At 49.5% G+C, this 16,415-nt stretch overlaps 1 protein-coding gene across 3 annotated transcripts in view; it reads right to left on the bottom strand.

Annotated features, from left to right (window-relative positions):
- The window catches only part of dnai4 (dynein axonemal intermediate chain 4), a 172,634-nt gene that overhangs the window by 135,145 nt on the left and 21,074 nt on the right, over positions 1–16,415 (bottom strand). For all 3 annotated transcript variants that reach the window (XM_070886135.1, XM_070886137.1, XM_070886136.1), the window contains exon 3: positions 4,847–5,028. In XM_070886135.1, coding sequence (XP_070742236.1) covers positions 4,847–5,028 — 182 coding nt within the window. The remainder of the gene's footprint in view (positions 1–4,846; positions 5,029–16,415) is intronic.

Below are 16,415 nucleotides of genomic sequence, written 5' to 3'. Positions count from 1 at the left end.
GACGCCTTGCAGGAACTTGCGAATTTGCTGGATTTTTGGGGGAAATGCTGCAGGACTTTTTTGTGCTTGGCATCGGCCACGATGTTAGTCTTCGCAAGCTGCTGTCCGCTGAATCCCTAGACGTGAGCAAAGCCATCATGATAGCCCAGGCATTCATATCCACGAGCAATAATACCAGACAGATATCTTCCCAGCATCGAAGCTCACTGGCAAGTACTGTGCATAAAATAACGTCGCTAGCAGGCAGAACTGCATATGGCAGGACCTACGCGTCTGCAACTGCAAGACCTTGGATGACTCAGAGTCCGCCATTGGGCATGAATGCAAATCCATTAGCACCATGTTGGGCTCGGTGATTACCCCCACAGCGCCATCAGTGTCGATTCAAGCACTATGTGTGCAAATGCTGCAAAACAATGGGGCACCTCCAGCGAATGTGCAAGAGTGCTGCGACTCACCACGTGGCAGGGTTGGCAGAGGATGATCGATCCGGCGCGGATCATGCAGAACAAACAAGAGAGGCAAGTCAACCCGAGGAAGAAGTGTATGGGGTACACACCTTCACCACCAAGAGCCCTCCTATCATGTTGAAAGTCAAATTGAACAGTATTCTGGTATCAATGGAGTTGGACACTGGGGCGAGTCAGTCAATTATGAGCCAGAAGGCTTTTGAGAAACTGTGGGGCAACAAGGCACAAAGGCACAAACTTAGCCCGATTCAGACAAAGCTGCGCACCTACACCAAAGAGCTCATACCAGTCATTGGCAATGCGGCAGTTAAGATATCATACGATGGAGCTGTACATGAGTTATCACTGTGGATTGTACCAGGCGATGGCCCAACGCTATTCGGCAGAAGCTGGCTGAGAAAGATTTGATGGAACTGGGACGACATCAAAGCACTATCTTCAGTGGATGATGCCTCATGCGCCCAAGTGCTGAGCAAGTTTCCGTCGCTATTTGAACCAGGCATCGGCAACTTCACAGGCGCCAAGATGCAGATCCATCTAGTCCCCGATGCAATCCCATTCATCACAAGCCTCGAGCGGTTCCATATATGATGAGAGAGAAAGTCGAGATCGAACTGGACAGACGTCAACGAGAGGGAATCATAGCGCCAGTCAAATTCAACGAGTCTGATTGTTTCGGTGTTGAAAAGCGATGGTACGGTCAGAATCTGCGGAGACTACAAGGTAACGATCAACCGAGTCTCGTTACAAGACCAGTACCCGCTACCCAAGGCGGATGACCTGTTCGCAACGTTAGCAGGGGGGAAGTCATTTACCAAGTTGGACCTAGCCTCTGCCTTCATGATATAGGAGCTGGCTGAATCTTCAAAAAGATTTACGTGCATCAACACGCACAAAGGCCTGTTTATATACCACAGTGCCCTTTTCGGATTCGCTCGGCTGCTGCCATCTTCCAGAGGAACATGGAGAATCTGCTGAAATCGGTTCCGCGCACCATTGTGTTTCAAGACAACACCCTGATCACCGGTCGTGACACCACCGAACACCTGCACAACCTGGAAGAGGTTCTAAGTCAACTAGACAGAGTGGGACTCAGGCTGAAACGCTCCAAGTGTGTTTTCCTGGTGCCAGAGGTCGAATTTTGGGGGAGAAAGATTGTAGCAGACGGCATCAGACCCACGGACTCAAAGACAGAGGCCATCAAGAATGCATCCAGACCACAGAATGTGACAGAGCTGCATCGTTCCTGGGACTCCTCAACTATTTTGGTAACTTTCTACCCGGGTTAAGCACTTTGCTGGAACCGTTGCATATGTTGCTACGTAAGGGTGACGACTGGGTTTGGGGTAAATCTCAAGAGACAGCCTTTGAGAAGGCCAGAAACCTACTTAGTTCTAATAAATTACTTGTACTGTGTGACCCGTGTAAATGATTAGTGCTAGCTTGTGATGCATCTTCGTACAGGGTCAGCTGTGTGTTACAGCAACCAATGTATCGGGCAAACTTCAACCGGTTGCATACGCGTCTAGAAGTCTGTCGAAGGCTGAAAGAGTCTACAGTATGGTCGAGAAAGAGGCGTTAGTATGTGTATATGGGGTTAAGAAAATGCACCAATACCTATTTGGACTTCGGTTTGAGCTTGAAACCGACCACAAACCGCTCATTTTGCTGTTTTCAGGAAGCAAAGGTATAAACACCAATGCTTCGTCCCGCATCCAAAGATGGGCACTAACATTGTCCGTCTCGGACTATGTTATCCACCACAGACCAGGCGCAGAGAGCTGTGCTGATGCCCTTAGTCGGCTACCACTGCCCACTACTGGGGCGGAAATGGCGCAGCCCGCAGACTTGCTTCTGGTCATGGATGCTTTTGAGAGCGGGAGGTCACCTGTCACTGCTTGCCAGATCAGGACCTGGACTGTGGATATCTGAACGGAATATATGGAATTAAGGACAGTAAAGTAAACGGGATATATGAAAATGTATAAGCCATGGAAGAATAGCTGGGAGAATGTCAGATTGCAAATAGTGCAACATCAGCATAGCTAACAGTCTTTCTCAAGGTTTCAAGTCACTAATCCTGCCAATAATATATAATTGTAACATGAAATACATCTGCAGAATTGCAAGGTCTCAGTTAATAGTCACACCATTAGATTGAAACATTTAGAGGCAATGCTTGAGCTTTCAAGAAGAACATCTCATATAGATTGACTAATGAGTGGCTGAGTTAGACTGTCAATCCATTTGTATTTTGTTATCTGATTTCAAAACTGTATAACTGTTAACGCTTTACGATGTAACTTCACCTATCCGTAGGGAGTGTGTACGCTCTATCCAGAGAGTATATCTTCTGTCTGATAGGTCTTACTGGCCGGTAATAAAGACTGCTTTGTTCAAAGCACAAGAGGTATTCGACTCAGTAATCTTACTGAACCAGATTGAGGTAAAAGAATCCAGGAATTTACAGGACCAGCCTGGATCCTGTGCTATCACTTGTAAAAAGTTGCGTCCTCAATGGGAGCTGGTCGGCTGTTCCCGGGGAAATGCAAGATGAAATTAAGTTGTTTCACCGGCGCAAAGATGAAATGTCCATCCAGTCGGATTGTCTCTTATGGGGTAATCGCGTGGTTTTGCCAAAAAAAGGCAGGGAAATGTTTATACGCGACCTACACAATACCCACCCAGGCATAGTCATGATGAAGGCTATAGCCAGGTCGCATGTTTGGTGGCCCGGCATTGACTCGGACTTAGCGTCATGCATACACCAGTGCAACGCATGCTCACAATTGAGCAAAGCACCAAGGGAGGCTCCATTGAGTCTGTAGTCAAGGCCCTCCAAACCGTGGTCCAGGATCCAAGTAGATTTTTCTGGCCCCTTTCTCAGAAAGATGTTTTTAGTTGTAGTGGACGCTTACTCTAAATGGATTGAATGCGTAATCATGTCATCCAGCACATCCACTGCCACCATTGAAAGCCTCCGGGCTATGTTCGTCACCCCTGACTTGCCCGACGTCCTTGTCAGTGACAATGGACCATGTTTCACCAGCTCGGAATTCAACGAGTTTATAACCCACAATGGCATCAAACATGTCAGGTCTGCCCCGTTTAAGCCCGCATCCAATGGTCAAGTGGAACGGACAGTTCAAACTATCAAACAGAGCTTGAAATCGTGACAGATGGCTCCTTGCTGACCCGCTTATCTCGGGTTCTGCTCAGCTACCGGACGCGACCCCACTCGCGCACTGGGGTTCCCCCTGCAGAATTGTTAATGAAGAGAGCACTCAAAACCAGGCTTGCCCTAGTCCACCCGGATCTAAATGATCATGTGGAAACCCGGTGTCACCGGCAAAACATGTACCACGATCGCGCGGCTGTATTGCGTGACATTGATGTTAACGACCCTGTATTTGTCCTGAATTACAGTCATGGTCCTAAGTGGGTTGCTGGCACTGTCTTGGAGGAGAATAGAGTGTTTATAGTCAAACTATTGAATGGACAAACGTGCAGAAAGCATTTAGATCAGACCAAACTGCGGTTCACCAACAACCAGGAACAACCTGAAGAGGACATCACCATCATCGATCCACCAACACATACCCAACCAGCAATCAACCTTGCTGTCAATTTAGAGGATAAACCCACCATTCTCAACAGTCCTGTCAGACCAGCCGCGCCGCAGTGCAGCAATGGTCCGACCAACTCACCCATACCAGAGTTTGAACTCAGACGATCAACAAGGGAGCGTAGGGCCCCGGATCGTCTCAACTTGTAAATAATTTGTATCAAAGACTTTGGGGGAGTGATGTTATGTATGTAAACATTGTAACTGTGTAAGATTTGCCACCAGAGGGCGCAACTGTTGGAGGCCCAAGGGTCACCTGCACACCTCGTACAAGGGAGTATAAAAGGTGGTCTGCCATGCTGCTTATGCACTCTGGAGTTGTATTAAAGAGACTCAGGTCACATCAGTTTTAGCTCACAATACTCAGTCTTGTGGAGTTCTTCCATACTTAACATAGAGATAAATTTACAGATATCACCTTTCACAGCATTTCAGATCATGTTACAATTCAATAGAATAAACTTCTCCTTCAGCCCAACCTCATAAGAGGACTCTGCTGCATTACAGTGATATTTTAATCACAGGAGTGAGACTCATGCAATATGTACCAAATTACTGTCAGTTTCATGCCTACTTGGAATAAAGTGGTCCCAAAAAATCCCTTATAGCCAAAAGGCAGAGGAGACTTATCTCCTGTCAGCATCGCATTCAAAACCAAGTTCCCAGAGATTAAAGGGTAGCTTGCTAACCAATCGCACAACCATGTTTAAAAATTCAACAAATGAGTATTAAGTCAGAATGAGAAAGTTACCTGGTAAAAGGTCCACCCAAACTAGCATTCGCAACTGTCTGGTACATTGTACCAGTGAGGCCATACTCAGAAGATGTTAATTCCTGAGAGAAGAATATTTTACTTTGCCTGGTCTGTACAAAAGCAGAATCTAAGATAATAAGAGGGTGAGGAGTCACATCTTTTCCATTCTCGTCAAACACCTGGAAATGACACATATACACCAGTATAATTTTAACATGATCAGTAATATACAGGTCACAACAGTCATAAATCAACTAAAAATTCAGTAACATTTCAGTAAGGCTCAACATTATTTCTTGTTTGTTTCCACTTTTCTCCCCTCCTTTCCTACAGGTTCGATAAAATCCCCCAAATATCTCTCCCACATGAACATTCATATTGCCGCACTTTTCAAACAAAGGATGCATCGCAAATTAGCCTAATCCTATCCTCACGTACATACTTTCTAACAGGAGTCATTGAATAGTAATCAGGATCTGCAAACTGGACTGTTTTTCCCCTGCCAAGCTTAGGGGTTCCAAATTCATCTGTACGTTCTCTAACTGAGACCAGTTAATTAAGCATAGACCAAAGATCAAATCTGAAATGTTCCTGGTCTGCATGAATGAGTACTAAATTGGGCAGTATATTAATCTACTGAGCCATCAAAGCTGTTTCTCCTGTTTTTTCTTAAAAGCACTAGCCAGAGCATATCCAAGCATCAAAGGGTCACGGATTAAAATTTAATACTCTTTCAACAGGGCTTGTAAACAGACCACTTACGTCTATCTAGTTGTAGTTTTTTTTTTAATGGTATACTGCTCCATGGAATTCTGTATACACTCCAAATTGTTACCTGTGGATAGCAACTGGTCAGGACTGAATAATGGAGCTGTAAGTATAGGTAAATAATGATGGAGTTTTGTTCAACTATCTGCGGTGGTAAAGTAGAAAGCTTGCAGAATTTTACCTTAGGTGATTAACCAAGTGAAGTAAAATGTTTTGAGGCAGATTATAAGTGATCTGTGGAGGAAGTAAGCTTGATGCACTGAATAACCTTTCCTCATGCTTTATATGCAAATTATGGAGTATTCACACTGTAAGTCATACAAGCAAAAAGAAACTGGAAATCATTAATGTCTGAGCTTATCTTTGATATCACGGATTATTTTTCTTCCAGTTTCCTGGCTCTATTTACTATATTAGGTGGGGTAAAGCAGGAGAAGCAGTACAAGGAAACAAAATGGATTCTCAGATGCTGACAAGCCGACTGAGCCCATTAATAAAGGAAAACACTTCCTTTTATAAGCAAATTCAACCTACTTACTATATATATAGTGGATCTTGAGATGTATTATAATTCATTTATGTTACTTCTAATAGCAACAATTATTATGTCCTTCCAGGCTTCATAAAGATGCAGGCCAAGATATTCAGGAGTTTAACGGCAGCCATTAAGGCCCATTTTGATGAAAGAATAGCGGCCGTCTCACTTCCACTCACTTCCAGTGGGTCCTGAGGTGGCTGCCATTTTCGGAAGGTCAGCAGCGCTGCTGTTGCCAGCGCTTGCTAGAGAAATTAAAATGAGGCAGATCGTGACATCAATGAGTGTGCACGCATACCGCCTTCTCTTAATCATGACCAGCTGATCAAGCATTCAGCAGCAGGAAGGAGAACCCAGTAGCGCTATTTAAAGGGATCATCAACAACAACTTGCAGCGGACATGGTTTCTCAATTTTACTGGCCCTGTATCATCAGGAGAGGGAGCGGAGGCAGCGAAGAAGAGAAGGTGCTTGCACAGAGGAGGAGGAAGAGGGCCAGGAGAGTTCTCATCAGGAGGTCTTGCACACCTAGGGTCTTCCGAGAGCAGTTCTGTTACCTCCACTCAAGCGAGCAGTGTATTTACTAGGAGGCTCTGCTTCACCAAGGAGGTGGTCACAAAACTATAACCAGATCTGCAGCCTCAGGGTGACCACAATTCTTCCAGTAGCCGTCAAGGTTACCGTAGCACTCAAATTTCTTCACCAGTGGATCCTTCCAGTCTGCAGTAGGAGGCATAGCTAACATCTCCCAGTTCGCCATCCATTGCAGCGTTCGGGAGGTCACTGAGACTCTCTACTCCAGGAGAAGGGACTTCCTTGTTGTCATGTATCCTACATAGCTACTGTTGGTACTATCACAAGGTGTGCCACAGCAGTGGGAGACACTCGTAGGTTACCTGTACAGGTGTGCCTGGCCTAGTATAAAAGGCAGGCCACCAGGTGTGATCTTCACTCTGGAGTTAACTAATAAAAGGACTAAGGTCACTACAGTTCAAGTACAAAACACTGCCTCGTGGAATCATTATTAGAGCATCTAAGGACACGACAATTGGAGACGATATCACAAACTTTCACGCGGAAATGGCTACCCTTGGTACATTGCAGCAGTTCGCCGGTGGTGATGATTGGGGACGCCTTTGTGGAGAGGCTAGAACATTTCTTCACAGCAAACGACCTGGCAGGAGACGACCCGGCCACACTGGCTGATAAGCGCCGTGCTATCTTGCTAACCAGTTGTGGGCCTAACGTCTATGACCTCGTCAGGGACTTGCTAGCACCAGCGAAGACAATGACCAAGACATACAAGGAGCTCGTAACCCTGATCCAGGAACAACTCAAGCCCAAGGAGAGCAGCCTCACAGCCAGACACCGGTTCTACACCCACTGACGGCCGAAGGCCAGGAAATCGTGAAATACGCCGCAGACCTCAGGAGGCTGACGGCACCGTGCGAGTTCAGCACCCACTTCAGCACCCACGAAGCGCTGCGGGACATTTTTGTCATTGAAATTGGCCATGAGGGCCTTCTTCACGAGCTACTGTCAGTGGATACCACAGTCACACTGCAGATGGCCATCTCTGTGACCTCGACCTGCGGCTCTCGGCAGATGTCTCAGCCTCAGGACTCAAACCCGACAGGTACTGTGCACAGAGTGGCGCCATTTAGAGGCTGGACTAAAGAACGCGAACTCTCTCAGGGAAGAGAGAACAAGCAGAGTCCCTTAACTCAAAGTCCGCCGAGAGGGGCTAATCGAGTAGCACCATGCTGGCGTTGCAGAGGGAATCGCAGGGCTCACCAGTGCCGTTTTAAAGACTATGTATGCAAAGGCTGCAGCACAAAGGGCCACCTCCAGCGAATGTATAAGAGAAATATGACTCACTGTGTCGATGAAGAGTCTGCAGATGGCCATGAATCCAGCGTGGATTATGAAACGATAGACAGAGAGGCAGCCCAGCCCCACGGGGGGTACATAGTATGTTTACCTGCACCACCGAGTGTTCCCCGCTGAAGATAGAAGTCAAGATAGAGGAAGTTCCAGTCTTCATGGAAGTGGACACAGGGCCGAGCCAGTCAGTGATGAATCAAGGAGCCTTTGAGAGGCTGTGGAACTATCAGGCTGAATGACCCGAGTTGGTCCCGGTTCAGGCAAAGCTGCGCACCTACACCGATGAAATGATCCCAGTCGTTGGTAGTGTGAATGTAAAGGTACTCCATGATGGCGCGGTGCACAAGTTACCTCTGTGCAAATGATGGACCACGCTGCTCGGCAGAAGGTGGATGGAGAAGATCCATTGGAAGTGGAAAGATTTCACCCCTCCAGCGATTGAAGCCCTTTACGCTCAGAGGCAAAGCAAGCCCTCACCTGAGAGTGGACCCGGCACCCAAGACACATACTGCTCAGCACGACTGCGTGGAGATGATCCAACTGAGACGACCCGAACGCACCTTCCAGGCTCCAGTGGCAGGACTCCGGAGGAAGAAAATCGGATACAAAGGCAACTTCCCAGCTTCGGTTGCAGAACCCGGGGAGAAGGGGATCACCGCAGTCGACATCGTGGATGAAGGAAAGATGCCGCCCAAACCACGAGGTGAGGCGCTGAAGACAAAGATGGCTGCGGCCAGACCACGAGGTGCAGCACTGATGGAGCAACATGTGGCACCAAACGGAGAAGTGGATTGGGGTAAAGCAAGCAAGGCTCTCTTAAAGGAGGCCTGCAACACACTACAATTAAAGGGACAGTTCCACACACTCAAGCAATGTAATAAGAACTGTAAGTCAGAGACAAAATGTGTAACTGATCATGTAAAAGGTGTAATTGTGTACATGCAACCAGCGAGGAAAAGTCGTGAGATTATTATTGTGTCCCTAACACAGATGAGGCTGCACACAGGGAGGTTAAAGTAACAGTGACCTCAGTCTTTATTAAGACACTCCAGAGTGAGGAACAGGCCTTAGGGGCCAGCTTATATACAGTGCTCCCAAGGGATGCTGGGATCCCTTGGGACTTCAGGGGATGAGCTCCCTGGTGGCGGAACATGGGAGTGCATGCTTTACAGATACACAACATCACTACCCCGCCAAAGTCAAAATGAAAACTATTTACAAGGTGAGGCGGTCGGGAGCCTTTCTTTCCCTGGTGGACCGCCTCGGTACAAATGTCTGTTCTGGTGTGTTGGCTGTGCCTTCGCTGGGTTGGCGTGTTGTTGGCCCTGCAGGGCTGCAAGGTGAGCCTGGCCTTGCTGGGCTGTTGGGCGTGATGGGTTCGATTTCCTGGTCCGGCGTGATGTCGTTGATCCTTTGGGTGTGTGTTGTGGGCTCGAAAAAGGTGCTGTGGGTTGTTCAGGGCAGTCTGTGAACCGTAGCCTCGTTTGGTCCAGGTGCTTTCTGCAAATTTGTCCATTGTCTAGTTTGACTACAAACACCCTATTCCTGTCTTTAGCTATCACCGTGCTCGATCTACTTGGGTCCATGTCCATAGTTTAGCACATAAACAGCGTCATTCAGATCAATTTCCCATGACACAGTGGCGCGACCATCGTTTACATTTTGTTGCTGCCGCCTGCTCTCGCAGGTCATGCAGGTTGGGGTGAACCAGCGAGAGTCTGGTTTTAAGTGTCCTTTTCATGAGTAGCTCAGCCGGGGGCATCCCGTGAGTGAGTGGGGTCTCGTGCGGTAGCCGAGCAGTACTCGGGACAGGCGGGTTTTGGAGTGAGCCTTCTGTGACTCGTTTAAGGCTCTTTTTGATGGTTTGTACTGCCCGCTCTGCCTGCCCATTGGAGGCTGGTTTAAACAGGGCTGAGGTGACATGTTTGATCCCATTGCAGGTCATGAATTCTTTAAATTTGGCACTGGTGAAACATGGTCCGCTGTCACTGACCAGTATGTCAGGCAGGCCGTGGGTGGCAAACATGGCCCTCAGGCTTTCAATGGTGGCGGTGATGGTGCTTCCCGACATTATTTCACATTCAATCCATTTTGAAAAAGCATCCACCACCAGCAGGAACATTTTACCGAGAAACAGGCCCGCATAGTCGACATGGATCCTCGACCATGGTCTGGAGGGCCAGGACCACAAACTTAGTGGTGCCTCTCTGGGCGCGTTGCTCAACTGAGCACATACGCTGCAATGCCATACACAGGACTCTAAGTCAGAGTCGATACTGGGCCACCACATGTGGAATCTGGATATCGCTTTCATCATTACTATTCCCGGGTGTGTGCTGTGGAGATCCGAGATGAACGTCTCCCTGCCCTTTTTTGGTAGCACTACGCGGTTACCCCACAACAGGCAGTCTGCCTGAATGGACAGCTCGTCCTTTCGCCGCTGGAACGGCTTGATTGGCTCTTGCATTTCAATGGGGATGCTGGCCCAGCTCCCATGCAGCACGCAGTTTTTTACTAGGGACAGCAGAGGATCTTGGCTGATCCAAGTCCTAATCTGGCGGGCCGTGACAGGTGATTTATCATTTTCAAACGCTTCCATGACCATCAACAAGTCTGCGGGCTGCACCACCTTCAACAAGTTTGCAGGCTGCGCCATTTCCACCCCCGTGGTGGCCAATGGTAGCCGACTGAGAGCATCCGCACAGTTCTCGGTGCCTGGCCTGTGGTGGATGGTATAGTTATACGCTGATAGCGCGAGTGGCCACCTTTGTATGCGGGCTGAGGCATTAGTATTTATCCCTTTGTTTTCAGTGAACAGGGATGTGAGGGGCTTGTGATCGGTTTCCAGCTCAAATTTGAGGCCAAACAGGTACTGATGCATTTTCTTTACCCCGAACACACACGCTAATGCCTCTTTCTCAATCATGTTGTAGGCCCTCTCGGCCTTAGACAAGCTCCTGGAGGCATAGGCGACAGGTTGCAACTTCCCTGCAACGTTAGCTTGTTGTAATACACACCCAACTCCGTATGACGACACGTCACATGCTAGCACAAGTCTTTTACATGGATTATACAATAGGAGCAGCTTGTTGGAGCAGAAAATATTTCTGACTTTCTCAAAAGCAATTACTTGGTTTTTTTCCCCATACCCAGTTCTCACCTTTACGCAATAACACATGTAGGGGCTCTAAAAGGGTGCTTAAACCCGGTAGGAAGTTACCAAAATAGTTGAGGAGTCCCAGGAACGACCGCAGCTCCGTGACGTTCTGTGGCCTGGGCGTTTTCCTGCTGGCCCACAGACGCCAACACAGAGGCTGAATGCCGTCCGCCGCGATCTTTCTCCCCAAAAACTCCACTTGTTGCCATGATATGCATTTTGACCTCTTCAGCCGCAGCCCTACGCGATCCAGTCGCTGGAGGACCTCCTCCAGGTTTTGTAGGTGCTCGGCGGTGTCCCGATCCGTGACAAGTATGTCGTCCTGAAAGACCACCGTGTGTGGTGCCGACTTGAGTACGCTCTCCATGTTTCTCTGGAAGATCGCTGCAGCCGACCGAATTCCAAACGGGCATCTGTTGTAGATGAACAGTCCCTTGTGCGTGTTGATGCAGGTGAGGCCCTTCGAAGACTCCTCCAGCTCCTGCGTCATGTAGGCCGAAGTCAGGTCGAGCTTGGTGAACGTTTTGCCTCCTGCCAGCGTCGCAAATAGGTCATCTGTCTTAGGTAGCGGGTATTAGTCCTGTAGCGAGAAACGATTAATAGTTACTTTATAATCGCCGCAAATCCTGACCGAGCCATCACTTTGGAGTACTGGAACAATCGGGCTGGCCCACTCGCTGAATTCCACTGGGGAGATGATGCCCTCGCGTTGCAGCCTGTCCAGCTCAATTTCCACTCTCTCCCTCATCATTTGAGGTACCGCTCGCGCCTTGTCGTGCCTCTGGGACCAAGTGGATCCGCACCTTCGCCCCGGAAAAGTTTCCAATGCCTGGCTCAAAAAGGAAAGGAAATTTGTTTAGAACCTGGGTACATGAGGCCTCATCAACATGTGATAGCGCTCAGATGTCATCCCAGTTCCAGCAGATTTTGCCCAGCCAGCTCCTTCCAAGCAGTGTGGGGCCATCGTCCGGGACAATCCAGAGAGGCAGTTCGTGCACCGTGCCCTTGTAGGTGACCTTGACCATGGCACTGCCCAGGACAGTGATGAGCTCTTTTGTGTACATTCTCAGTTTCGTGTGGATGGGGCTCAGGACTGGTCTGAATGCTTTGTTGCACCACAGTCTCTCAAACATCTTTTTACTCATGATGGATTGGCTAGCGGCAGTGTCCAGTTCCATGGCTACGGGTAAGCCATTCAATTTTACGTTTAGCATTATAGGTGGACATTTCGTCGAAAATGTGTGCAACCCGTGTACTTCAGCATCTGCCTCCTCTCTGAGGCTCGAAATTGCTTTGATCCACCATGAACCGATCTTCCTCTGCCACGTGGTGGTTAGCAGGTTTTGCAGAGCTTGCAGCTCGTTTGCAAGCTCATTGGAGGTGCCCCATTGTTCCACAGCTCTTGCAAACATACCCTTTTAAGCGGCATGAATAGGCTGAATGGAAGCCTCCACAACGCCAAGGTGTGAATTGCCTTGCATTCATCCTTTGTTGGGGACTCTGAGTCATCTGGGTCACCTGAGGCCTGCTGGCAGTTGCAGACTCGTGGGTTCTGCCCTGTACATTTCTGCTCGCAAACACAGTTCCAATTAATTTATGAACATTGCTATCACTTGTGTGCTGAGAGATTTGTTTGGTGTTATCACTGGTGGACATAAACGCCTGTGCTATCGCAATGGCCTTACTGAGGGTCAGTGTCTCTACAGTCAAAAATTTTCGTAGGATGATCTCGTGGCCAATACCCAGTACAAAAAAGTCTCTGAGCATTTGCTCCAGGTAGCCATCAAACTCACATTGTCCTGCAAGTCGCTTTAGCTCGGCGACGTAGCTCGCCACTTCCTGACCTTCAAATCGCTGGCACGTGTAAAACCGATACCTCGCCACCAGCACGCTCTCCCTCGGGTTAAGATGCTTATGAACCAGTGTACACAGCTCCTCATACGACTTATCTGTGGGTTTCACCGGAGCCAGAAGATTCTTCATGAGGCTGTAGGTCAGTGCCCTGCAGACTGTGAGGAGGACCGCTCTCCTTTTTGCAGCGCTTCCTTCTCCGTCCAGCTCGTTGGCTACAAAGTACTGGTCTAGCCGTTCGACATAGGCTTCCCAGTCCTCACCCTCCGGAAACTTCTCCAGGATGCCCAAGGGTTGTTGCATCTTTGCGTTGGATTCGTATTGTCGTCGCCAGTTATTGTGTTCCTAACACAGATGAGGCTGCACACAGGGAGCTTAAAGTAACAGTGACCTCAGTCTTTATTAAGACACTCCAGAGTGAGGAACAGGCCTTAGGGGCCAGCTTATATTCAGTGCTCCCAAGGGATGCTGGGATCCCTTGGGACTTCAGGGGATGAGCTCCCTGGTGGTGCTTTACAGATACACAACAATTATGTACAATGTGTAATTGATGATATGAACTGTGCACATGCAACCAGCGAGGAAAAGTCACGCGATCGCGATCAGACCCACAGAGTGTCCATCATAATTAAGGAAAAGTTGTGCGATGCAAGATTTCAACTGCACGCAGCCAATGCAGCATGCAGACAACCATCGAGTGCACACAGGTCCAGCGAGCTACCCAATGCTGTAGCCTGCATCCCAGCAACCAGAGTCATGCACCATGAAGTGTGGCCACAAACAGCCAACACACATGAGCTGCAGAGCAAGCGACCTCAGCAGGGCAACGGCACCGGTATCGATACCATGTCCCTGGTCGGCTCCACCTCTCAGGCAAACGATGGCACCAACTGCCACGAGTCTGAAGGAGCAGACTGTACTAAGGCGCAGTCCCCAGACCCCACCGCCACCAAGGCCATACCTTAGATGTAGGGTCACCCGCCACTGTTCCCCCAAAGGAACCAGGCACCAGCCAAGATTCCAAACCAAAACAACGCTCAGGCCAGCGAGTCAGCAGTTCCCTGTGCACTGCTTGACGACAGCTCCTCAGGGAGCAGCAGCCACCTGGGGCGCAAAGAAAGGACAGGGAGGTCACAGGCATTTGTGAACTGTCCTGACCGGGTTCCCCCTGCCAGCACCGGGCACTGAGCTGCCACCAGACTGCAGGGACACAACGCAGCAGCTCCGGAACTAGCTTGTCCTCACGCATTTGTTGCACCACGGAACCACACACAAAAAAATGCAAAACCCACTTACCGGAACTTGAATATACATGAATGCCAGGAGCCCCTGCCATCATCGATGTGGGAGGGGTGGGGGAGAATGGTGTGGTCAGGGACACACATACACAAACAGTAACCTCCAGCATGCTACTGCACCAACTACTCACTCAAGGTTGAAGTGACCCGCCAAGGGTCAACCAGACAGAACCCACATCGAGCTAAGCCCAGAGCACAGTTAATGCAGAGGCGATTTGCACTGAGGGCTCAGGGGGGAGCGATGTCATGTATCCTACATGGCTACTGTTGGTACTATCACAAGGTGTGCCATCAGAGGGCACAGCAGTGGGAGACTCGTAGGTTACCTGTACAGGTGTGCCTGGCCTAGTATAAAAGGCAGGCCACCAGGTGTGATCCTCACTCTGGAGTTAACTAATAAAGGACTACGGTCACTACAGTTCAAGTACAACACACTGCCTCGTAGAGTCATTATTAGAGCATCTAAGGACATTGACAATTGTTTTCTCTTTGAACAGAGAGAAGCAGGACATGCATGTGGCTTTACCATGATAGTGGACTTCCCCATGGTGCAGGGCACCATCGACTGCATATACGTGGCTTTGCGGGCACAGTATATCAATCCTGAGATGTTCCGTAACCACAAAGGCTACCACTCACTTAATGTGTAGTTGATGTGTGACTGCACCCAGTGCATCATGATGGTGAATGCCTGTTATCCTAGCAGCAGTCATGATGCCTTCATCCTGCACCATTCCGGTGTGCCAGCAATCTTCCAGCCATCACGCCAAACTCGAGGGTGGCTGCTCGGAGGCAAGGACTATCCACTCCGCAACCCTACCACTTGTGGCCAGCACTCATATAATGCTAGTGAGACTGTGGGCGAGGTGAGCTGAGTTGCCGGAGCTCAGGGCTCTCGCCGTTACTCCTAGTGTCGGGCAGGCCCAAAGACAGCTGATGTGTCTGTGACCTCCCTGTCCTTTTCGATTGCACAGTGTCGCTGCTGCTCCATGGGAAGCGGTCTGAGCGAGCGAGCATTTCGTCTGAGCGATGGTGGGGCTGCCTCGTCTTGTCTAGCAGTTCGCAGGGGACTGCTGACTCGCTTTCCTTCAGGGCACCGTTGTGGGCACTCACTAGTTTGGGAACCTGGCTGGTCCAGGTCACATTCGGAGGAGCCATTGCGGGTGACCCTTCGCTCTTGGGCATTGCCGTGGTGGCGATTGGGTTTGTGGGCTGCGCCTTTTCCACCCGGGTGGTGGGCGATGGTAGCCAACTGCGAGCATAGGCGCAGTTTACTGTTTCTGGCCCGTGGCGGTTCATGCCATCGGGTGCCTGCAATGTTAAACCAATCTGAGGCAGGGTATCGTTACCGGTGCCTCTGCTCTCCGGGGATCGTTTACTCTGCGGCTTGTCTCCTTCTGTCAGCTGTGGGGACACTTTATGATACATTGTTCTGGTCCCGAGGATGTAGGCTACAGCATTGGGTAGCCCGCTGGACCTGTATACGACCGGTACGTGTTCGCCCGCTACACTGGCGGATTGCAATTTGCATCCGACATCGCTCAACAACATTTTGCTCGTTACAGCTGGACTTTTACATTGGTTACCAATTTCAAGCAGTTCATTCAGAAATGGCGGGTTGCTGGCCTCCTTTAAAATGGCCTTACTACTTTTACCCCAATCATCTTCCTTGCGTGAAACCACGTGTCGTTGCTACATTAGCACTGCACCTCATGGTTTGGACGCCATCTTTTCCCTGTCCATGATGTCGACTGTCGCGATCTTCTTTCCCAGGGATTCTACCACTGAAGCTGGGAAGGCGCCCTCGGATCCAATCTTCCTCCCCAGGAGTCCTGCCACTAAAACTGGGAAGGTGTGTTCGGGTCGTCTCGGCCAGATCATCGCCACGCAGTCGTGATGAGCGGTCTGTGTCTCGGGGGCTACGCAGATCTGCTCTCCGGTGCCTGGTCCCACCGAAGGTGAGGGCTTGCTCTGTCTCTGAGCACAGGGGACATCGATCGCTGGGGGGAATGAAGTCTTCCCAGTTCCAATGAATCTTCCCCGTCCATCTACTTCCAAGTAGCGTTGGTCGATC

The sequence above is a fragment of the Pristiophorus japonicus genome, chromosome 8, assembly GCF_044704955.1.
Source record: "Pristiophorus japonicus isolate sPriJap1 chromosome 8, sPriJap1.hap1, whole genome shotgun sequence".
Classification (NCBI taxonomy): domain Eukaryota; kingdom Metazoa; phylum Chordata; class Chondrichthyes; family Pristiophoridae; genus Pristiophorus; species Pristiophorus japonicus.
Note: the sequence above shows the minus strand (reverse complement) of the source record. Positions and strands in the feature narration are given on the sequence as shown.